The sequence below is a fragment of the Podarcis liolepis genome, assembly GCF_965112155.1.
Source record: "Podarcis liolepis genome assembly, chromosome: 12".
In the NCBI taxonomy this organism is placed as follows: Eukaryota; Metazoa; Chordata; class Lepidosauria; order Squamata; family Lacertidae; genus Podarcis; species Podarcis liolepis.
This window is the reverse complement of record NC_139563.1, coordinates 6,241,129-6,265,824: the sequence shown is the minus strand read 5'-3', so window position 1 is coordinate 6,265,824 and position 24,696 is coordinate 6,241,129. Positions and strand designations below refer to the sequence as shown.

Sequence of the window (24,696 nt, the reverse complement as noted above, 5' to 3'; positions counted from 1 at the left end):
TCAGTGGGATGCCCTCCATTGATCTGGCTGTTGGCAATGGAGTCCATGTTTGCCCTTGATCTGATGTGCAGCTGTTCCAGCATCGCAGGTGCAAACAAAGTGCTATCTCTGGCAAGCAAGGTGCAAACACTTTCCCACCAGCCTCCCTCCCTCGGTGGTGCAAACAAAATCATGGACATGCCCAAAGTGCTCAGTGGTTTCTCTCGCTGACTTCAAGTGCCAAAGTCCTCATGCAGCGCACATCACATCGGCCGGTTTTACACAAAAAGTTATTGTGCATTGTGCTGCTTTGCTCAGTTACGCAGCTATACTTTTTAGCCAATATATATTTAACAGCTAACACAGAAGATTGACCCAGTGGCGTGTAATGCTAACAGGGAGCGAGGCTCTCATTCACTTATGGCTTATGCAAGAAATCCTGTTTACGATAACAAGTGCTGTGCCAGAATTTTACCCTATGGTTTTTGGCTGTTCTCCCTTGATAAATGAGCAAAGAGGAGCTTTCTCATGGGGTGGTGATGCAGGGGTTTCATTGCACTTACTGCAACGTTGAGGTGTCTTAAGTCCCCCCCCCCCATGCTGCAAAATTGCATCACCAGCCACTTGAACTTTGGAGTTTTCCGGGATAGGGCCAGATATAGGTTTGATGAAGCTACTGAAGGTAATGGGGCCCTTTATATGTCCAGTTGTCCTTTGTTAACAACAAATTGTCACTTTTTTGTGTTGAATATATGCCGAACACCACCACCACCACCACCACCAATTTATTATTTATACCCCACCCATCTGGCTGAGTTTTCCCAACCACTCTGGGAGGCTCCCAATCGAGTGTTAAAAACAATACAGCATTAAATATTAAAAACTTCCCTAAACAGGGCTGTCTTCAGATGTCTTTTAAAACAGGATAGCTGCTTATTTCCTTGACATCTGATGGGAGGGCATTCCATAGGGTGGGTGCCACCACCAAGAAGGCCCTCTGCCTGGTTCCCTGTAACCTCACTTCTCACAATGAGGGAACCGCCAGAAGGCCCTCGGCGCTGGACCTCAGTGTCCGGGCTGGATGATAGGGTGGAGACGCTCCTTCAGGTATACAGGACCGAGGCTGTTTAGTGCTTTAAAGGTATGGTAATTTATGGACCTAATAGGTATCTCAAGCCATCTGCACATGTTGCCATGCAGAATGTAGGCAGCCTATATATAGAAATGAGCAAACCAGTGATATTTTAGGGAGCAGGCTAGCAGGCAGGGCCCCTGACTTACATCATAGGAGCCTATACAACAAACAAACACTGTTGCTGTATTTAGGTTTTATTTTATTTGTTTTTTATCTTGTATTTTGGAAATGTACATCCAATTTTTTTCGCTTTAATTCTTTTGGGTCCCCCCAAGATAGTGGGGTCCTAAGCTATAGCTTGTTTAGCTTATATGTAAATCTGGCACTGTTCCCGGGTGCCCCTGCTTTGATTAAATCCCAAGGGAAGACTTCCTGAGCTAACCCATTTCCCACAGGCATCTAGGTGGTACGGGATAAATTTATCATGCGGGTTTAAGTACAGAGGCAGCTCACACCAATTGGTCGGAGTTTATTCAGTAATGCGTTACACAAGAGTCCATAATTCTCTGGGAGCATTCCATTATTGAACACACTATATAGGAAAACATACGTGATCTTGGCTGTTTCAGTCTCTCCCCAGTCACTTTGTGCCACCCCATCACCCCCACCACCTCTCATCCAACCACTCATCCTTGGAAATGCTTACTCAACCCATTTTTCTTTACTTGTACACACAGAGTTCTCCTTGTATCTGGAGTCATTTCCACCTTGACAGTCAATATTAGGGTCCTTCTAAACTGGTTCTTGGATGTGGGTGGCGCTGTGGTCTAAACCACAGAGCCTAGGGCTTGGCGATCAGAAGGTTGGCGGTTCGAATCCCCACGACAGGGTGAGCTCCCGTTGCTCGGTCCCTGCTCCTGCCCATCTAGCAGTTCGAAAGCATGTCAAAGTGCAAGTAGATAAATAGGTACCGCTCCGACGGGAAGGTCAACGGTGTTTCCTTGCGCTGCTCTGGTTCACCAGAAGTGGCTTAGTCATGCTGGCCATATGACCTGGAAGCTGTACGCCGGCTCCCTTGGTCAGTAAAGCGAGATGAGCGCCGCAACCCCAGAGTCGGTCACAACTGGACCTAATGGTCAGGGGTCCCTTTACCTTTAAACTGGTTCTTACCAGTTTTGTGGTCAGACCATGCTCTTCCCATACATTACACTGGCTTCACAGATAAAGAGCAACAGAAATTCCATTTCAGTGGCCATGCTGGCAGCCAGGCTCTTCTGTTCTTAACTCTTCCCAAGGGACTTTTTAAAATCAGGAAGTGCGGGCAGCCAGGGAAGAAATATTGGGAAATAATATTTGGTAATGTTTACTGGAAAGAAAAATATACACCCCACTCTCATCCACCTCTCACTGGATCATGTTTAGCTTGCATTCTGCAGCAGAATTCTAGAAATCACTAAAATACCAGGAGCCAGCTTCACGGCAACTTAGAGCAGAGCCTTCTGTGTGGCTGCCCCTGCTTTTGTGGAACAGCATCCGTACTGCTGGAAGACAGCCGCTCCCCACTATTTGTACTTTCTGGAAACAAACTGAAGGCGTTCAGTGTTCCTTCCAACTCCATGAATCTATTGGTCTCTTTGCCTTGGGTGTTTTTTCCTTGTGTTGGTTTGCAAAACCCTCCTTTTAGTTGTTTTTGTCGCATGCTTGCAAATTGCCTTGAGGCTTAAATGTGATGTGTCAGTTAATGGAATGCTAAAATTAGGGTTGGCGGGATCAGGGAAGCTCGAACCCCCGTAGCCGGTGATTTTTTTTAAGCACCCAAAGAATGAGGCAGAAAAATGGAAGCTGCTTTTCACAGGGGGAAGGAAACTCTGGGGAAATGGAGAGGACGGATTTCTGCCCAGCTCTAATGAGAATCAAATTCTGGCAGCTTTGCAGCTAAGTTGGCTTAGTTTTTCTGAGATAAAGGAAACCAGGAGAGGGGGAGGAAGAAGTGATGATGGCAGAGGAGGCTGCATTCATGCAACACTCCCGTGGGAGCCCTTCCTAGCCAAACCACATTTTCTGTGCATCTTATTATTTCTTAATTGCCTCCATATCCCACCTTTCCCGTAAGGTGGTGTGCAACATTCTCCGTCTCCCCACAACAACCCAGTGAGAGGTAGGTTAGGCAGAGAGTGAATGACTGGCCCCAGATGACTCAGGGAGTTCCCTGGAAAGCTGGGGATCTGAACCCTGGTCTCCCATGTCCTGGTCTGACACTCTAACCACTGCGCCATGCTGTTGTCCAGGAAGGCAGTGCATAGCCAGTGCAAAGTGGCTATTGGCACGCAGCCCAGAAATCTACCAGCAAAAGGATCCCGTATGAGCAGTGCTTTCTTTCCCTTCACAACGCAGATTTGTCCTTGTGAATTGGCCTTAACAAATTCAGACTTTTTGAACCCAGGACTGTTTGTCCCGGTGGGTTCTACAGGGTCTCGGGACAGAGATGCATTTTGCTGGCCCACTACCTGAAGGTCCCGGCAGTTTGAACCAGAGAATTCTTGGCATGCCAAACTCTGCTGTGGACTCTGCTTTGCCATGGAGTAAAAACAGTTCCTTTTCCTTTGTCCTGGGAAACCTCAAGGCTGGGGGCCAGGTGTGGCCCTCCACAGCTCTCTGTCTGGCCCTTGGAACTCTCCCTAAGCCATACCCCTCACTGGTCCTTTTCTCCTTCCTTGACTGTTTCCCCCTGATTAGAATGTGTCTTCGAAACGCTGATGGATGCCACTTGGCTGGATGGAGAAAGGCGTGTGAATGTGTGGAGAAGCTACTGTGCAAAGGTCAAATTTGCATCCATTGCTCCACCCACTTTTGCCTCTAGCGCCACCCACCACCGGCAGGTGGCCCCTGGAGAGTTGCCTAGAAGGGAGTGTGGCCCTTTCCTGCTTTATCTCATCAAGGATCATGTCTTGCAGTGGTAGCTGGCCCCATGCCCTCCAAGTCTTGATGGACTCCAATTCCCATCAGCCCCAGCCAGTGTGGCCAGTAGTCGGGGATGATGGGGGCTGTAGTCTGTCAACACCTGGGCTTCTGGAGCTCCCCCATGCATGGTGTCTTCCTTAAGTAAGCAGAACTAGCCCAAGAAACAGTATTTGAATAATCACCAAATCCTTCTCCTTCCCTTCTCCTCTACATTCTTGGCCTCTAATTTTCCAGCTGGGGTGTTGGTGGGGGAATCCCTCCCTTTTGCCCGTCTCGTCTGTCTGCAGCGGCCTCTTTCCGACCCAGGCACATAAGCAGCAAACCTCGACTGCGCTTATTGGAGCTGCTGGCAGCCTGCAGCACGACGGCCTGTCCATCACGGAACTGTTTTAAATTTAGGAGGTGAGACCGAACAAAAGGCTGGCCGTGTTAGGGAGACAAATGGGTGGCTGATTACGAAAGTCAGCTGTGTGTGTGTATTGTTTGGCACTGGCGGGAGCGATCGGAGACAGACACGCACACATGGCCCGTGACGGGTGTTGCAGGAAAGCTGTCCTTAAGGCAGGAGAGAATGTCAGGCGAGCCCAGCTTCTGCTCCAGGCCAAAAACCCATCTAGTCCAGCATTCTGCTGTCATTGTCCAACCAGATGCCGCTTGGAAGATGCTCATAAGGAGGACCTGAGTGCAACAGCGGCTCCCTTCCTACTTGGAAGCCCCAGCATCCTGCTTCCATATATATATATATATATATGCATGCTCCTCTGATGATCCACCACCATTTCATTTCTTCTGCATTTCTTAAATTCTTATTGCCTTTAATTATCTTAACTCACAATTCACCTCTTTAACCATTTTTGCATTAATTCAAATAATTTACCTCACAAAACTTCTTGCAAACCTACAAACGTAATCTGGTCAACACAATTATTTTTCAAATAGTCCGTAAATTTACACCAGTCTTCTGTGAATCTCTGGTCCCGCAGGTTTCGAATTCTTCCGGTTAGTTTATCCAGTTCTGCACAGTCCATCAATTTCATCCTACATTCGCCCCAGTATCCTGCTTCCAACAGGGGAAGGTACCAGTGGTTGTAGCCACAGCTAGACTCATGTGCCATGGATTTTTCTAATCCTCGTTTGGAGCCATCCGAGTCAGTGGCCTTCCTTACCTCTTGGCTACTCTCTGTGAAACCTGTGCTGGCTCACCCCACTTCCAGATTCCAGCACTCTGCTGTGGTAATGGCTCCTCATGGCATGTTATGAGAGTGACCCTGCTTAACTTCCATAGGGGCTGCCAGATCACAGGGCACATTTATATGCAGAGATTTCGATATGGCAACATGCATCTGCTCTGCTTAAATACGATTCAGAACGTCTGCAGAGTAGTGGGGGGGTGGGAGGTATTTGTCAGGAAACTTGTAGTTCTGATACTCTTGCTAATTTGAACTTTAGATTCCCAGTTGTTGGCATCCATCTGTCTCAGGAGACAATGGAGGAGTGTGCCTTCAGGGTGAAGTCAAACCATTGGAGAGTTACAGCGCCTGCTTTGGTTGCAGAGACCGATATGGCAGAGACATGTTTTGTTGTAGATGGGGCAGGTTGGTTGTGTTTGGTTGTGCTAATGCAGATGTTGTTGTTTAGTCATGTCCGACTCTTTGTGACCCCATGGACCAGAGCACGCCAGGCACTCCTGTTTGGTCAAACTCATGCTGGTAGCTTTGAGAACACTGTCCCACCATCTCATCCTCTGTCGTCCCCTTCTCCTTGTGCCGTCCATCTTTCCCAACATCAGGGTCTTTTCCAGGGAGTCTTCTCTTCTCATGAGGTGGCCAAAGTATTGGAGCCTCAGCTTCAGGATCTGTCCTTCCAGTGAGCACTCAGGGATGATTTCCTTAAGAATGGATAGGTTTGATCTTCTTGCAGTCCATGGGACTCTCAAGAGTCTCCTCCTGCACCATAATTCAAAAGCATCCATTCTTCGGCAATCAGCCTTCTTTATGCTCCAGCTCTCACTTCCATACATCACTACAGGGAAAACCATAGCTTTAACTATACGGACCTTTGTTGGCAAGGAGATGTCTCTGCTTTTTAAGATGCTGTCTAGGTTTGTCACTGCTTTTCTCCCAAGAAGTAGGTGTATTTTAATTTTGTGACTGGATGTCAAGCACTAAAAAATTATCAGTTAGGGGGAAAATGCATATCTCTAAAAACACATACAGTGGTACCTCGGGTTAAGAACTTAATTCGTTCTGGACGTTGGTTCTTAACCTGAGGTACCACTTTAGCTAATGGGGCCTCTTGCTGCCGCCGCCCGATTTCTGTTCGCATCCTGAAGCAAAGTTCTTAACCCAAGGTACTATTTCTGGGTTAGCGGAGTCTGTAACCTGAAGCGTCTGTAACCCGTGGTACCACTGTACTTTGAAATAGGTACCTATAGCTTTTGTGGTACTCGAGATGATACGTTGTAGTCAGGGGCTGGGGGAAGAAAGGAAGTATTTTTCTTTCAGCAGGAGAAATAGGTAGATTGCTGAATCTCTAGAATCCAGCTTTTCTCCAGGCTTTATCTGTAATATGGTAACAGAGGCCCCATCTGTACAACATGTTTAAAACAGTACCATGCCACTTTAAACAGTCACGGTTAGGAGACGCCCTCACAGAGCTACAATTCCTGGAGGGGTTTAATAACCTATCCTCCTTCCTGGCGAACTCTGGAAATAGTTGCTCTGTGAGGGGAACAACTCCCAGCACCCTTAAATTACAACTCCCTCGATTCTTTGGGTGAAACCATGTCTGGTTAAAGTGGCATGGTAGTGTTTTAAGCAGATGGAGAACAAGCAGGTAAACTGGCTTTGTGGGTTAGTTTTCTCCACCACTCTCTGATCCAAGTGTTGACCCTCTTAGTTGAAAAGCTTAATATCAAATGGGAGTTACGTTTAGGTTGAAGGATTGTTGTTGTTCATAAGTTATTACCTGCCCTTCACTCCAAGGTCCCAGGGCATGTTACAACAACTCAAACACAATGTTTAAAAAAGTTTGGAACAGGTTGTAATTGCAGAAATAAGGCGGGTTGTAAAAGGCCCTGGTAAAGAGGTGGGTCCTCAGCATTTGCTGAAAGCCGTATAACAAAGGGGCCAGACACACCTCTGTGGGCAGGGAGTCCTTCTGCTCAGGTCCAGCCACTGATAATGGCCTCTCCCTGGCTGCACACACCTTGAGCTTCTGAATAAACAGCGAAGGAGGCATTTGTCAGGTATGTGGGTCGTTTGGGGCTTCAAACACTAATGTGAGCACCTTGAATTGGGCTCAGAAGCAAACTGGCAAACAGCGCAGCTGTTTTGAAAGGGCGGCTATATGAGAGCTAAAGGGAAACCCAGCCAGTAATCTGGAAGGCTGCATTTTGGACCAGTTGAAGTCATCTTCAATGTCAGCCCCATGTAGAGTAAAGGTAAAGGGACCTCTGACCATTAGGCCCAGTTGCAGATGACTCTGGGGTTGTGGCGCTCATCTCGCTTTACTGGCCGAGGGAGCCGGTGTACAGCTTCCGGGTCATGTGGCCAGCATGACTAAGCCGCTTCTGGTGAACCAGAGCAGCGCACAGAAACACCGTTTACCTTCCTACCGGAGTGGTACCTATTTATCTACTTGCACCTAATGCTTTCGAACTGCTAGGTGGGCAGGAGCAGGGACCGAGCAACGGGAGCTCACCCCATCGCGGGGATTCGAACCGCCGACCTTCTGATCGGCGTGCCCTAGGCTCTGTGGTTTAACAATCCAATCCAATCTGGAAGTTGCTACAGCACGAGGCATACAAGGGGCTGTCGCCGGCAAACCAACTGGAGCTGGAGAAAGGCAGTTCCCGCCGAGGCCACCTGAGCCTCCGGTGACTGTGTTGAACCCATGATCGCCCACAAGTTGCAGGCCTGCTCCTTGCAAGGAAGATCAACCCCATCGAGAGCAGCCTGGCTCCCCACCTCCCAGATGTGGGAACTTGGGACACATAATGCCTCTGTCTTTTCAGGATTCAGATTCAGTTTACTGGCCCACATCCAATGGGGGGGGGGGAATTAACAGTATCTATGTTGCTGCAAAGAATCTTGGAGGTGGTTTGCATGGATCTAGCAAGTCATTAGTCGTGGGAGGGAAGGAATAAATCTTGGCAAGCGCAGTGCCAAAAAGCCGAAGCAGAGTGGGGCGAGGGGAGATACCTGAGATGAAGAGTAAGAAATTCCAGCCTTCTCTGCTCTGTGTACATTCCATTGATACTGCAAGTCATTTTGCAGCCTAGAGAACTCTTTCTTCTTTCTCTTCCCCCTCCCCACCGTCGCATGATCAGCCCATGGTAGGGTTGCGATGCTGGCTCCCAGCTCCCATCGTCCCCAGGCAGCATGGCCAATGGTTAGCGGTGTTGATAGTTGTAGCTCGTGTTTCTATTGGCAATATGTTCGTGTATGCAATGATGGCAGCCAGAATATTAGTGGCAAGAAACTGGAAAAATGAAGCAATGCCTACAATAGCAGAGTGGCAAGCCCTAAGGACAGAATATCTACAGCTAGCAAAGATGACAGGGAGAGTAAGAGATGAATTGAAACTGAATGTATATAAAGAATGGAGAATATTTCAAGAATACCTAAAAAATTATTGTAAGAATCAGAATCTCCTGGCAGAACTAGAGTGAATCTTGTAAATAAAAGGTGGAAATGATATTAGGTTTGGACGTACGAAAATGATTAAGTAAATTTGAGACTGTGCATTATAAAGGAAAGAATAGATAAAGTAAATGAAAATATTTGGTAGTCTTTTTTAGCTAATTCACAGTAATGTTTTTGTTCTTTTTTGTGAGTTTGTAAATATGGTATGGCATTTACATATATGAAATGTATAGGTTTTTTGTTTTAATTTTTCTTTTTATTTTCTTTGTTAGTTTCTTGCTTTGTGTCTGTATTAAATGTGGTTGCGTTTTTATGTTTTTTACTTCAAATCAATAAAGATTTATTAAATACGATAGTTGTAGCCCGACAATACCTGGAGGGGCGCCAGGATCCCCAGCCCAGTTGCCATATCACTTCTCTGTTTAATGCTGAGAAGATCCCTATGTTGGCCTGTTTCAACAAGTGGCGCATGGTGGGACAGGCTGTGGTCTGAAACCAAGACCACGTTCATACCATACATTTAAAACGCTGTCATACCAGTCATGGCTTCTCCCAAATATTCTGGGAGTTGCTGTTTAAGGGATCTGTTTGGAGACCTCCCCTGGTCACCTCCCAGAGCTCCAATTCCCAGAGTTCCCTAGAAGAAGAAGAAGAAGAGTTTGGATTTGATGTCCCCCTTTATCACTACCCGAAGGAGTCTCAAAGCAGCTAGCATTCTCCTTTCCCTTCCTCCCCCACAACAAACACTCTGTGAGGTGAGTGGGGCTGAGAGACTTCAAAGAAGTGTGACTGGCCCAAGGTCACCCAGCAGCTGCATGTGGAGGAGCGGGGACACGAACCCGGTTCCCCAGATTACGAGACTACCGCTCTTAACCACTACACCACACTGGCTCAATCTTCTAGGAAGATTGAGGGTTAAATCACTCTGGAAATTGTAGCTCTGGGCAGGGGAACCAGGCTCACCTAACAACTCACAGCACCCTTAACAAACTTCAGCTCCCAGGATACTTCAGGGGAAACAAAGAATGTTTAAAGTGGTACCATAGTGCTTTAGATGTGTGGTGTGAATGTGGGCCAAGTTATTCTTCTCTGGATTTTCTTAAAGCTTACTCTTTAGGAAGTGGGAGGTTTGGGGCAGGAATGCAATATTTCCTCAGCATCTCATCAGCCTGTCAGCCCACTGGCTGTTAAATGGGTGTTTTTGCTCTTTGATGTTGTGGGGTGGGACTTGGCACATCAAAACTCATGTGTAATTGGGGAAGCATTCTTTTGATATCTGCAAGTGGGGGGGGGGGGGTGGAATCGTCCTGTATCTTGAGTCCCCATCCTAAACCCAAAATACTTGTTGAGGAGAGCAAACTCTGAATTTCGTGTCCCAGCACAAAGGAGGTGGAAGAGGCAGACCTTGAGCATCTCTGAGATCCATGACTGCTGCTTCCTGGCACGGTGAGGAACAGCTTTTGTAAGGGGGCTGTGGCAGGCCTGGTCCTCCTGAGAACATGGAGAGAACCCTGCCCATCTAGTCCAGTTCTCACGGTGGCCAAACCAGAGTCCCATGTGAAGCTTGCAAGCGGGATCTGAATGCAACAGCACTCTCCCCTCTTGTGATTCCTAGCAACTGGCCTACTGAGGCATGCAGCCTCTGACAATGGAGGTAGAACATAGCCATTGTGCCTATGGGCCAGTGTTCACCTCTTTCTCCCTCCCAACCATTCAGGTCCCCACTGCTGTTGGGGAAAGGCTGTAGAGCACCTGCATTTTGCATGCAGTAGTTGCGTGGCAAGATCCTCAAGCCGACCCCCCCATTGTTGTTGTTGTTTAGTCGTTTAGTCGTGTCCCCCTCTTTGTGACCCCCTGGACCAGAGCACGCCAGGCACTCCTGTCTTCCACTGCCTCCCACAGTTTGGTCAAACTCATGCTGGTAGCTTTGAGAACACTGTCCAACCATCTCGTCCTCTGTCGTCCCCTTCTCCTTGTGCCCTCCATCTTTCCCAACATCAGGGTCTTTTCCAGGGAGTCTTCTCTTCTCATGAGGTGGCCAAAAGTCTTGGAGCCTCAGCTTCAGGATCTGTCCTTCCAGTGAGCACTCAGGGCTGATTTCCTTCAGAATGGAGAGGTTTGATCTTGCAGTCCATGGGACTCTCAAGAGTCTCCTCCAGCACCAGAATTCAAAAGCATCCATTCTTTGGCGATCAGCCTTCTTTATGGTCCAGCTCTCACTTCCATACATCACTACTGGGAAAACCAGAGCTTTAACTATACGGACCTTTGTTGACAAGGTGATGTCTCTGCTTTTTAGGATGCAGAGACATCACCTTGAAAACCCCCCCCCCCCATTAGGGTAAATAAATTCACACAGACACGGATATTTTGTTTAAGGTTTTTGGGCAGAAATTTGGCCACAACTTTATTGATTACAGGAATGAGAGCGGTATTGGCTTAGGAATTGGCAAGACTATATCTGACTCCTGCCCTGTTTGCAGGAAGTCTGTAAGGGTAAACCACCCAAAGGGAAATTGGGGGAACCCGCCTGCAGCTCCCCTGGTGTTCCCAGAGGCCTGGCCTGGCCCTCACCCTTCAAGTGGACTTTGGACAGGAATCAGGCCCTGGTTTCCTTTAACGGAATACCCTTGAAACTGGAGGGGGAGGCGATGGCCGACCTCCCCTCCCCCGTTCACCATAAGCCCAATGCCTAACCGCCAAACCTTACAAAGTTGTGACGATTGCTAAGAGGTAGGCAAAAACCAAGTGGCCCGTGCCAATTTGCCAAATGGGAAAAATTCCTACCCGGCCCCCGACTCAAGCCGGGCAACCAACCAAAGTCCAAAGCAAGGCCAAAGGATCTAAATTAAAGGGAGGGTGGGTGGGTGTTCGACAGCGCGAAGCAGGAGCCAAGCACATGTCGTGCTGCCGCTTTTATACTTCCCCCCACTATCACCCTTTAACATGATTGGGCAATAGCCCTGGGTGGTTGTGGTGCCACCCTTGTGTGAGGGTGATAGCTCCACCCATGCCAGGGTAGGGGGAACCAGGTTGAGAGCTTGCCCGCAACCAGGACCGTCTATTAAGATGATCCCATTTCCCTGACATTTCCTGGTGAACTGCTGCCAGTCCGTGTAGACATTGCTGAGCTTGATGGGCCCAGTTGTCTAAGGCAGCCTCTTCTATTCCTGTTACAGATAGGTAGCCGTGTTGGTCTGCCATAGTCAAAATAAAAAAATTCCTTCCAGTAGCACCTTAAAGACCAACTAAGTTAGTTCTTGGTATGAGCTTTCGTGTGCATGCACACTTCTTCAGATACACACATTCCTGTTGGCAAATGATGCTTCTTGCCTGGCCTCTCCCTCTAGGGATGAGGACTTGAGCCTTCCTATCTTCAGTGATTTATCAAGTAAGCTTTCAGCAGCTCTGAGTGACAACAGTTCTTGTTGCTCTCCCAGGAGTACATGGCCAAAGCCAGGAGGCATCGCACGCAGGATTCATCTTTGGATAAAACAGCAAAGTCCCTCTCTAGTTTGTTGGCAGGGCTGGAATGCTAATTGGTTGGATTACTACAAGCAAGAATTTGGTTCCTCCTCTTAAATAGGTGCATGCCACAATTGTTGAATTCCATCACTCCAGCTTATGCCAGCATGGTGCCTTCCATGTTTTTTGGACTATAATTCCTATCGGTCCTCTCCAGCACGGCAAAGGCTGCCTTAATTCTGCAGTACTCCAAGACTGTAGTTGGATGTTGCTCCTAATCTTGCAGTAACTGTTTTGCTGGTCTATAATGTCCCCTTGAACTCTGATGGTGCCTCTTGCTTCCTAGATCTACAGGCATGTTTAAGTAAATGAACACTTGTTGCTCCTCCCAGTTTTGCTTCTGGCCCCTCCCACACTTGACACGTGGCCCTTGGAACATTGCCTGGAAGGGAAGGTGGCCCTGGGGCTGAGAAAGGTAGCCCGACCCTTTGATAGAGCAGCTCTTGTCCTGATGAATCCCTCTGACCTCTGTCTGCCTGAATCCCCTTGAACACCAAAACAAGCTGCGTGTCGGACGCACGTTCAGGACACACTGCCGCTCTTGGCATTCCAGCTGGGGACTCCGATGACCTTGTGCCAAAGCTGGAGGGCTCAACTGGGTCTCTTTTGACACAGTGGCTGCACATGACCCCCCCACCTTTCCCCCATCCTTTTCATAAATTGCATAAAAGAGTTTTAAGGGATTATATGGGTGCCATGCAGAGGCTGCTCTCAGCTAATGTCCTAAGCCCTGGGCATGGATCTGGTTTGTAATTCCTGTCCTTGTGAACTCTTTCTAAAAAGGGAAAGCACCTGGGCCACAAAATATCAAAATTCTATAGCAAAAATGTACTGCTTATGTACACAAAACCTTTGTCCACAGCAGCCATGGAGAGTGTTTCCCTCTCTGTCTCTCTTTTGAAGGGGGGATAATCTTTGATTTTGAGATTTCAGATGGTGGCTCAGCTGTGTTGAAGAGTTATTGGGGCTGTTTGAACCCTTTCAAGCACCACAGGATAGCTGGCATAGAACTACTTGCAATAAATTAGCCCAAAGATCAAAGAGGCGCAGATAAACCTAACGCAGGAAAACCTTTCCTATGTGGAAAGGCTGCAGTGCTTTGGGGGTTTGGAGAAATGACTACTAAAGGGGAGGTGGACATGATAAAGGTAAAGGGACCCCTGACCATTAGGTCCAGTCGCGGACGACTCTGGGGTTGCGGCACTCATCTCGCTTTACTGGCCGAGGGAGCCGGCGTACAGCTTCCATGTCATGTGGCCAGCATGACTAAGCCGCTTCTGGCGAACCAGAGCAGCACACGGAAACACCGTTTACCTTCCCGCTGGAGCGGTACCTATTTATCTACTTGCACTTTGACGTGCTTTCGAACTGCTAGGTTGGCAGGAGCAGGGACCGAGCAACGGGAGCTCACCCCGTCGCGGGGATTTGAACCGCCGACCTTCTGATCGGCAAGTCCTAGGCTCTGTGGTGTAACCCACAGCGCCACCCGCATCCCTACAGTGCCACCCGCGTATTAAAATTCTGCATGAACAGGAGAAAGTGGATATTCTCTAGTGGTGCTACCCATTGAAGTGAAACGTTGGGAGATTCCGGACACTGCTTCATGCTGCGCAGAGTTAAACTATGGAACTCCCTTCCACAGGGGGCTGTCACCGACTTTGGATGGCTTTCAAAGAGGATTAGACAGGAGGAGAAAGCTCTAGATGGCTACTAGCCACAACGGCTATGTTCTGTCTCTGTTGTCAGAGACATTCCGCTTCTGAATATGAGTTGCTTGAAACCCTGGGAGGGGAGAAGACTCCTGTGCTTGGGCCATAGCCAGTGGCGTAGCGTGGGTTGTCAGCACCCGGGGCAAGGCAAGTAATTTGCGCCCCCTAACCCGTGGATTTGCGCCCCCTAACCCTAACCCTCAGATGTTGCGCCTGGTGCGGCCGGCCCCCCCTGCACCCCCCACGCTACGCCACTGGCCATAGCTGTCAACGTTTCCCTTTTTTTAAAGGGAAATTCCCTTATTCTGAATAGGATTCCTCGCAAGAAAAGGGAAAAGTTGACAGCTATGGCTTGGGCCCAGCTTTCCAGGCTTCCACTGGGGTATCTGGTCAGCCACTGTGAAAACAGGATGTGGGGCTAGACAGGTCTTTGGCAGGATCCACCCACCTCCTGGATCACAGCCTCTTTATGGAACCAAAGACCTCGCTTGAGGACCAGAATCCGGCGTGACTTCAGGACTCTTGCTCAACAGCCTTAGTTCCCAGCAGTTTTAGCCAATCCCTAATTCTGGCACCAGAAGTGACTCTCTCTGTGTGTGTTTCCTCTTTTTAGCGCAGGGGAAAAGTACCCAAACTACTTTACGGCAGCTTTTCCTGACTCTCCAGCTTCCACCCTCCCTGACACCTGGTTAGAGGAGAGCTTGAGCCAGGACCTCGGGTGATTGGCCAGCAATCCTGGTCGCAGTGCCAACAGATGTTTCTGCTGCTTGTGTTCACCCCCCACAGCCGGTGCCAGCCTGGTCCCCATCCAGCATGTTGTCACCCGGCACTGGGAACACTGTCCTGGCTACACTTCGCTGCACGTTTTGTGAGAGAACAGCCGGGCCATGTGTTGCGAAGCAGCTCTGGGAGAAGGAACAGGGAGGGACCCGTGTTCTTGGTGGGTTGGTATGTTTGTTTTCGAAGGCTTCCTTCCCAAAAATTAGTCGGGCCCTTAAGCCGTGTCAGGATCTGGGTGGGCTGCAGGTACAGGGATATTGGGGAGGGGAGCTAGCAGGCCGCTCTCCAAAACGGACTGCTCTGTGGGTGGAATAGAGGGTTGAAATATGGTTGCTTTTTTGCGTATGTGAAATATATACGGAGTCGAGAGTGGATTTCATGCTCTTTATTCAGCTCATAGTGGTGAGGAGGAATGAAAGTTTCCCCAAAATATCTGCTTTATATGCATTATTTACACAATGGGCTGCACGTGATTGGCTAATTCTTGGATTCTCCTGTAGGCCAATCAGGTTGTGGATTCACTTCTATCTGGAGCTGGATTGGGTGGCTCCTGCGGACCAATCAGACTGCTGCATTCTGAATCCTATTGTTCTAGGACCAATCAGACTGCTGCATTCTGAATCCTATTGTTCTAGGACCAATCAGACTGCTGCATTCTGAATCCTATTGTTCTAGGACCAATCAGACTGCTGCATTCTGAATCCTATTGTTCTAGGACCAATCAGACTGCTGCATTTTGGATCCTATTGTTCTAGGACCAATCATACTGCTGCATTTTGGATCCTCTTCAACTCAGTACATAACAGTATGTGTGGATCCTTAGCACTTCCTGCTTTAGAGAGCTTAAAAACCAGTGTTTCCCAATCTTTTGGGGGCCGCTGCCCCCTTGGTTCCATGAATTCATCCCTCTACCCTATAAAGAGCGTTGTTCAGAATAGCAGCTTGCACGACCTACTAAGGAAGATAAATAAAATGCAAAAACAGTAACAAGGAATTGCTCATTTATTAAATCTAATTACAGCTACTTAGTTTAATTGAGTTGACAAAATTGAACTTAATCAGTGGTACCAGCTTTTCAAAGTCTGATGGCCGTGGGCATTTCCAGTGCCCCCAGGTAATCCCACCACTCCCCCAGGGGGTAATACTGTTCCCTTTGGGGACCGCTGGCTTAAACCCTTGCATTTGACTGTGAGTTTGAGGCTTCGTCAGGCTTCTTCCACCACCCAACTTGCTTCACTCCAGATGTTTTGCGCCACATTTCCCATCAGCCCCAGCAAGGGCGTTGTTATGGCCAACTACCTCTGGAGTGGGGGGGGGGTCACTAGCTTGGGGAAGGCTGAAGCAGACCTTTCATACTGGGCAATTGGGACTTCACTGCAAGAGATCAAGGCACGCAAGCTTGAAATCCAGCTTTTCATTTTGAACTAGGTTGGTTTTGAAACGGGGTACACCATGCAAAACCTTAGTTATGTTAAAGTTGCAACAAAACTCTTGTTGTGTGGAGTGCTACTATTCAATAGTCCAAGCACTCTGATCCATTCCCTAATCTCCCTTTGTATCAGGTTTCTCATCCCAGCAATTGCATTTCATGGCTGCTAAGGTGGCGCTGTGGGTTAAACCACAGAGCCTAGGACTTGCCGATCAGAAGGTTGGCGGTTCGAATCCCTGCAGCGGGGTGAGCTCCCGTTGCTCGGTCCCTGCTCCTGCCCACCTAGCAGTTCAAAAGCACGTCAAAATGCAAGTAGATAAATAGGTACGACTCCGGCGGGAAGGTAAACGGTGTTTCCGTGTGCTACTCTGGTTTGCCAGAAGTGGCTTAGTCATGCTGGCCACATGACCCAGAAGCTGTACGCCGGCTCCCTCGGCCAATAAAGCGAGATGAGTGCCGCAACCCCGGAGTCGGCCATGACTGGGCCTAATGGTCAGGGGTCCCTTTACCTTTTTAAAGGATGCCTAGCCCTCACTGGGTTTTTAAAAACCCATTTTTCCAAGGGTTTGGCTCATTTTTACTCAAACCTCCGGGTTTCCACAAGCCCGCTGCTGCCTTCCTCTTTATGCATGGATAGTGCTGTTAAGGCTATTTAAGGAATGGCACACACACCTTGGACATTGGAAATAATGGGAGTGGCATTCACGGATATGGCATACATAGAATCATAGAATCATAGAGTTGGAAGAGACCACAAGGGCCATCGAGTCCAACCCCCTGCCAAGCGGGAAACACCATCAGAGCACTCCTGACATATGGTTGTCAAGCCTCTGCTTAAAGACCTCCAAAGTAGGAGACTCCACCACACTCCTTGGCAGCAAATTCCACTGTCAAACAGCTCTTACTGTCAGGAAGTTCTTCCTAATGTTTAGGTGGAATCTTCTTTCTTGTAGTTTGGATCCATTGCTCCGTGTCCGCTTCTCTGGAGCAGCAGAAAACAACCTTTCTCCCTCCTCTATGTGACATCCTTTTCTATATTTGAACATGGCTATCATATCACCCCTTAACCTCCTCTTCTCCAGGCTAAACATGCCCAGCTCCCTTAGCCGTTCCTCATAAGGCATCGTTTCCAGGCCTTTGACCATTTTGGTTGCCCTCCTCTGGACACGTTCCAGTTTGTCAGTGTCCTTCTTGAACTGTGGTGCCCAGAACTGGACACAGTACTCCAGGTGAGGTCTGACCAGAGCAGAATACAGTGGCACTATTACTTCCCTTGATCTAGATGCTATACTCCTACATGATGGCAGGTCGTTGCTTGTGGCCGTGTTGTGTCTGAGCCTCAAGATTACTGACGTGCGTCGCCTTCTTCTCCTCTCCAAAGGTTGACTGGGAATGAACCCCTGACCATCCTCCCTCTGACTTCAGAAATGGAGGAAGCTGCCGTCAAGGCCCATTACAAAGTCTGTGACCGCCTGAAACTGGAGAAGAAGCAGCGGAGGATGTGCCGGCGAGATCCCGGTGTGGCCGAGACCCTGATGGAGGCCATCAGCATGAGCGCCCTTGAGTGCCAATACCAGTTCCGCTTTGAGCGGTGGAACTGCACCCTTGAGGGGCGCTATCGGGCCAGCCTTCTGAAGAGAGGTGAGCAGTCGGAGGAGGGAGGCAGTGGAACGGGAGTGGGGGAGCTTCTGGACTGAGAACTAGATGTGGCCCTCCAGGTGTCTCTTTCTGGTTCTCAGGGCTCTCACAGCTTGGGGGTTGGTGGTGGGATGACAATGAGTGGTCAGAGGGAGAAGAGGGAACAGACTCTGAGGAGGAGGTATCAGAAGCTGCAGAGGCAACAGGGCTTAGTGAGCTGGGCGAGTCTGTGATAGAAGTCCAGAATCAGCGGCTGAAGCTGAAGCAGGAGAGAAGGTGGCCAAGAGGCAGAGATGAGTCCGACTGGTGAGGAATCACGGGTGTCTCCCTCTCCTGCTTCAACAAGCTCCCCTCTCCCCTGATCTCCCAGGGGATTAAAGGATTGAGGAGATGTCACCTGACTCACCATGTTGAGGAACATTGGGAGAAGCTACTCTAAGCAAAAGCTGGTTCCTGTTGCGTGCATGGAGAACACTCGTTTTCCATGATTCTGGCTTTGTCTGCCATTTAGAGTGGGGCAGAAGCTAGACGGTGCATAAACATCTCACCTTCATTTATTAGAAAACCTACGTTAGTCAGCCTTTTCTAGCTTATGGAATTTCATTTTCAGCAAACACTGTCCTAATGTTTTGTGGCTCTGTGGGCCACAAGGATTATAATAATAATAATTTATTACTTATACCCCGCCCATGTGGCCGTGCCTCCCCAACCACTATGGGCGTGGCTCCCAACAGAATATTTAAAATGTGATCAAACATTAAAAACTTCCCTAAACAGGGCTTCCTTCAGATGTGTTCTAAAAGTCAGATAGTTGTTTATTTCCTTGACATCTGATGGGAGGGCATTCCAAAGGGTGGGTGCCACCACCGAGAAGGCCCTCTGCCTGGATCCCTGTAACTTCACTTCTTGCAGTGAGGGAACTGCCAGAAGGCCCTCAGAACTGGACCTCAGTGTCCGGGCTGAACGATGGGGGTGGAGATATACAGTGAGGATTTTAAAAGATGTAAACCCAAACCCGTGTGTGTGTGTGTGTGTGTAGCTCTGTAGGCTTTACTGGTGCCATCCTCCTCTGGGTAACAATGCCATTGCCCTTTGCAGGTTTCAAGGAGACAGCCTTCCTTTACGCCATCTCTTCGGCAGGACTTACGCATGCCATGGCCAAGGCCTGCAGCGCCGGGCGGATGGAGCGATGCACCTGCGACGAGGCCCCCGACCTAGAGAATCGGGAGGCCTGGCAGTGGGGTGGCTGCGGCGACAACCTCAAGTACAGCAACAAGTTTGTCAAGGAGTTCCTGGGGAAGAAGTCCAACAAGGACCTGCGAGCCAGGGTGGACTTCCACAACAACCTGGTTGGCATGAAGGTGAGGCTGTGTGAGTGATGGAGGTGATCGTTGTTATTTCTTCTTCTTCTTGATTAATTGGATTTATATACCACCCTATACCTGGAGGTCTCGGGGCAGAAAGATCAACAGAAAAACTACAATATATATAACCAAAATAAAACCAACTACCCTCCCCCAAGAAAGAGCCACATTTTAAAAGGGCATAGTATGTCAATCAGATCAACCAAAGGCCTGGTTCTTGCCTGACACCTAAAGGTGTATAATGAAGGCACCATGCGAACTTCCCTGGGGAGAGCATTCCACAGATGAGGAGCCACTGGAGAGAAGGCCCTGTTCTTGTGTTGCCACCCTCCAGACCTCTCGAGGAGGCGGCACATGAAGAACGGCCTCAGAAGATGATCACAGGGTCTGGGTAGGTTCCTATGGAGAGAAGCAGTCCTTGGGTTATTGTGGTCCTGATACTGCCAACATGGATAGCATTAAAAGAGGATTAGACAAATTCATGGAGGAGAAGGCTATCAATGGATTCTAGACATGATGGTTTCCAAGGTCAAAAGCAGTAATGCTACTGAATTCCAGTTCCTAGGAATCGCAGGAATCACAGGTACTCAAGTCCTGCTTGCAGGTATCTTGTTGGTCAATGTGGCTCTCCCCACTCTCTAGACCAGCAGTTCTCAACCTGTGGGTCCCCAGATGTTGTTGGACTACAACTCCCATCATCCCTGAGCTCTGGCCTTGCTAGCTAGGGGTGATGGGAGTTGTAGTTCAACAACATCTGGGGACCCACAGGTTGAGAAAGGCTGCTCTAGACAGAGTTGGCAGGTCAGGTTTTGCATCAAAGACCAATTCTCCCCTTGCCTTTGAGGTGTTCCTTTGGAGACAACTTTGTAGTGTTCCCAAATGGGACTTCTTGCAGGAAAAGAACAAGTACTATGGAAATCTGTTGCAGTTCAAGTGGGGAGAATGAAAGGGATTGCACTCCAACAACTCAAGAATCTGATCATTCACCTTATTTCCACCCCGCCCCTGCTGTCTAACCCTCCAAAAAAAGTGGTCTCCTGTATCGGAAAGGCCTTGTTGCCACTTAGGCTTTCCCAACAAGTGCAGTTGCACCCCAAACTTAAAGGCTGCTATAAGCTGGTTGAAGTCACTGAGATTCTGTTTCAGTGCAAACAAAGAGAGCCTCCATTGGGTTGGGGGGGGATAAAGGGGAGGGAAACTGATCACGGTAAGCTGACACTAATAAGATTTGGGTTTGAGCAGTGTGTTAATCAGACCTGAGAAGATTCACAGGAGTGTTGCTATGGGAATGGCTTTGGGGCGTGGGCATGGGTGTCTGTGTAGCTTTTCTGAGACAGAGAGCTGTCGGAAATGTTTTGTGCAGGCACATTGAGCAGGGGAGATCTAGAATCTGCAGGTTCTTGCAGAGCAGAAAAGCTGGCATTTCTGACAAGGATCTTGATTGGGTTTCTGTCCTATTTTTCCCCTTCCTAGCACAGCCTTTCTTGGCTTGGTGTCCTCCTCCAGATGTTCTGGACCACTGGCTGGGATGGATGGGAATTGTGGGCCAAAGCACCTTGAGGGGTCCAGATAGGGAAGGCTGGCCTCAAAGCTCAGGACTTGTGTGGAGGTGGAGCATGTCCTATATGAGAGTAGGCTAGGTGAGAAGAGTGACCAGCTCAAGGTCACTTGGTGGGCTTCGTGGCTTCATGTGGATTTGAACCCTGGTCTCTCAGGACCAGTTTTGATGCTATTACGCCTATACCATGCTGATTCCTCCCCACCTAGCTCCTTAACTGTGAAACTAGAACCCAGGTGACCCTATACCAGTAACCCCTGTCTTCCCACACTTCTGTGGGAGTATGGTAGGTGCAGTGGGGAGTGGTAGTGTGTACAGAACACTTTGAGGATTTTGGCTCTTTGTTGGTATTAAAAAGGCACGTTTGTAGCTCTTAAGCTTACAGAGTGATGTTTCCAAGTGGGCTGCACATCCCTGGGTTAAATTACCAGATGGATGTATGAATACACTTTCCTTGGGTCATAGGTCCCAGCCTATGACTAGCCAGAGAGACTGATAACAAGCGCTCAATAGAGTTTATTCTAGGTTTCCCTCGAAGATCGACCCTGAATTTGAGCAGTGGTTATTTAAAGATGCTTGCTGTATGCACAGATTAAATTCTAATCTTAGGGGTGCAAGAAACAGTCAAAGGAGATATAAGACCTGTCCTAGGCTTTGCTGCCATTCCAGCACAATTCTCCATTCCAAATCTGTTTCCTTAGCCCTGCGGCCGCCATACTGTGAGCCCATGGTGGCTTGGTGAACCATGCCCTGTTAGCCTTTTGCTCTGCTTAGTTAGTGGCCGGGCCCCATCCCACTTCAAATGTTTATCTGTTAACAGAACTTTCCCTGTTCAAAGAATCCTGGGCATTGTCTCTTGAGGGGGCTGAGGAATTCTCTGGCTCTGTAACTTCACACACAACTACAGTGGTACCTTGGGTTACATTCGCTTCAGGTTACAGACTCCGCTAACCCAGAAATAGTACCTCGGGTTAAGAACTTTGCTTCAGGAAGAGAACAGAAATCATGCTCTGGCGGCAGCAGCGGGAGGCCCCATTAGCTAAAGTGGTGCTTCAGGTTAAGAACAGTTTCAGGTTAAGAACGGACCTCCAGTACAAATTAAGTACATAACCAGAGGTACCACTGTATGACTCCCAGGTGATAATTAGGGAGTCTATGTCAATTTCTCTACGCTTAAATTTGGTTCTCCACATTACCATGCAATTTATTTTTTAAGACCTGAAAATTCACCAGCCTTAGGGTGCAAATTTCTCCTAGAACCACCCGTTGTTGTACGTAACGTTGCCTAAAACGACTCTTTTGCAAAGCTGTTTCCTGGAATAGAATGCATTTTTTGTAAGTTTTCACTTTTTACCTCCAACATATGCATTTCTATGGATGTTACTTGGCTGGAAAGCAGCATTGCAAAATTCGGAGAAGTGTGCATTTCCAAGCGTGGCTGTGGATTTTTTGGTTCTCGTATTGTTTCGGGGAGTGCAGATCTGGTAGGTTTGCCGTTAAAGGTGAGCTGCATCAAATGGTCTTCCCCATCTTTGTGATGGTTGAGAAATACGCTCTGGAAATAGGCAGGTCTGCTGGGCCCTCTGAAAGTGTCTTCTCCATTGCCCTGGCTTGGTGGTCTCTCAGCGGTCTGGAATGTTGTGTTTTCCATTACACACACACACTTCTGATCGTAATGGCTCTCCTGAGGCTCAGTAGACGGGTTTCTCCCTCCCGACCCTTTGACGGGATTGCTTGCTGCTATGGGGACAAGGGGAACCTTTTTCCTGACCCCGCGCTGGAGAATTTGAGTGATGCAAGTCTTCCAATGCCACGCTTGCCGTCCAGCCCACCCCTTTGCCACCGCTTTAAAAATTTGCTTGCCAGTGAGGATTTCATTTCTCCCTTTTTCACACCCACCTCAGCAGTGTCTCTTTGCCCCAGAAGAGTGCAAGAATCGCCCTCTTTGACCCTCTTGCGCCCATTTCATTCCTCGCTCAAGCGCTTACGATATGACCTCAATGCCAGTGACAAGGCCAGCTTGTCTGGCACGGGGGGTTGAGGTAATTAGCCAGAAGGACTCGGCCAAGCTCCTTCTTTCTCTTTCTCGGTGAGGGGAAAAAAAAAACAAACCAAGCCTAAGAATTCTGCAGCTTATTTAAAAAAAAGAAAATGAAAGCATCCCCCCTGGCTCCTGCCAGATCCATCCCAGTTCATTCAACTATTCTTGGGAATGGGAATAGTGGAGAAAGAAGCAGGAGTGAGAAACCAAAGAACTCCATCTCTATCTCCCACCCTCCAGCCTCCCATGTTCCAAGCTTGCTAGATGATTTTAATGTATATTAAAAACGAGCGGCTATATAATTCCAGCAATGCCCCCCCTCTCTTCTGCATATGGTACCTTCCCCCCTCCCCTGAAAAAAAACAAACCTCCCCTCGATTGCAATTCTCCCTTTTGTGTCCCATTAATGAAAAGTCAGAGTGTTAGCACACTTGATTTTGTTCCACCAGGCCAGAGTTAAGTGATGTTTTAATTAAATCTGCCTCTCCGCCCCGGCCTCTTGCCCATGTTTCTCAGCAAAGTATCATTAAGCATAACTTTCTGACTACCTCTCCGGAGCGTTGCTAAGTTCCTTAATCCCCCAAAGGGCTGACCCCTTCTTTCTTTCTTTCTCGTTCCCTTCCACTCCACCTCCCGCCCCCCCCCCCCGGTGAGGTATGTCTGTTCAAGCGTGTCTTACAAATCTGAGGGGCACCATGAAAGGGGAGGCTGTTACCCTGGGCAGGATAATATCCATGTTTGCCCTTCCCAGTCTTGCTGGGTTCATCAGAAGAGGAGGAGGAGGAGGAGGAGAGCCTTCTGGTATCAGGCCAAGGGCCCATCTAGTCTGGCTTCCTGTTCTCACAGGGGCTGACCAGATGCCCCTTATGGCAGGGGTCTGCAACCCGTGGCTCCGGAGCTGCATGTGGCTCTTTTACACCTTTGCCGCGGCTCCGGGGCGGATACTAGCGAGGGGAGGAGGCGCATTGTGCGCCCCGACACTCCCCACTGTGGCGGGCGCTGTACTGGCTGTGACGTCGCATGGGGGCGGTGTGTGCGTTAGTCACGCACCGTCCCGACGTCACCTTCCCGCCCGCTGTCAGATCGCGGCTCCGGAGATATATTTGTTTTAAATGCCGCAGTGGTTTTGCGGCTCCCAGTTGTTTTTTTCTTCGAAAACGAGTCCAAGTGGCTCTTTTTGTCTTAAAGGTTGCAGACCCCTGCCTTATGGGAAACCCACAAGCAGGATTCGAACAGAAGACTCCTCTGCCCTCCTGCGGTTTCCATCAGCTGGTACTCAAAAGCGTTGCTGCCTCTGACCGTGGAGGCAGAGCCACTGACAGCCCTCTCCTCTATGAAGTAGTTGAATTGTCTTTGAATTTCATCCAAAGTGTGGGTGCTCTCACAAAAATACTGATTTCTTACAAAAGAGGAGCAAGTATTCTAAGAGAATGGAAACCAAATGAATTATACCAGTTAAATGAATAGTCAAGACATTGGGGGCGGGATAACTTTTCAAGCCCTGTGTTTGAGCTTCCCCAGAGACATCTGGTTGGTGACCAGTGCTGGATTCACGTATACAGTGGTGCCTCGCAAGACGAAATTAATTCGTTCCGCGAGTTTTGCCGCCTTGCGATTTTTTTTCGTCTTGCGAAGCACGGCGCCGGGAAAGTTTTGGAAAAGCTTCAAAAATCACCAAAGTCTTTAAACCCCCCCCAAAAGGCTACCACACCGCGTTCTATGAGTTGCTCCTCGAAGTCAAGTCGCTACTGTATTAACGGTGTTAAGCAAAAGGAAACAAACTTGCAAGACGTTTCCGTCTTGCGAAGCAAGCCCATAGGGAAAATCGTCTTGCGAAGCAGCTCAAAAAACAAAAAACCCTTTCGTCTAGCGAGTTTTTTGTCTTGCAAGGCATTCGTCTTGCGAGGGAGCACTGTAAGCTAAACAAGCTTAGGGCCCCACTCTCTTGGGACCCCCAAAAAAATTTAAAGGAATAGAAACTGGATGTACAC

The 24,696-nt window shown here is 48.7% G+C and overlaps 1 protein-coding gene across 1 annotated transcript in view; it reads left to right on the top strand.

Moving 5' to 3' along the window:
- The window catches only part of WNT9A (Wnt family member 9A), a 56,451-nt gene that overhangs the window by 28,088 nt on the left and 3,667 nt on the right, over nt 1–24,696 (top strand). The window contains exons 2-3 of the mRNA XM_083467176.1: nt 17,486–17,745; nt 18,841–19,103. Coding sequence (XP_083323302.1) covers nt 17,486–17,745; nt 18,841–19,103 — 523 coding nt within the window. The remainder of the gene's footprint in view (nt 1–17,485; nt 17,746–18,840; nt 19,104–24,696) is intronic.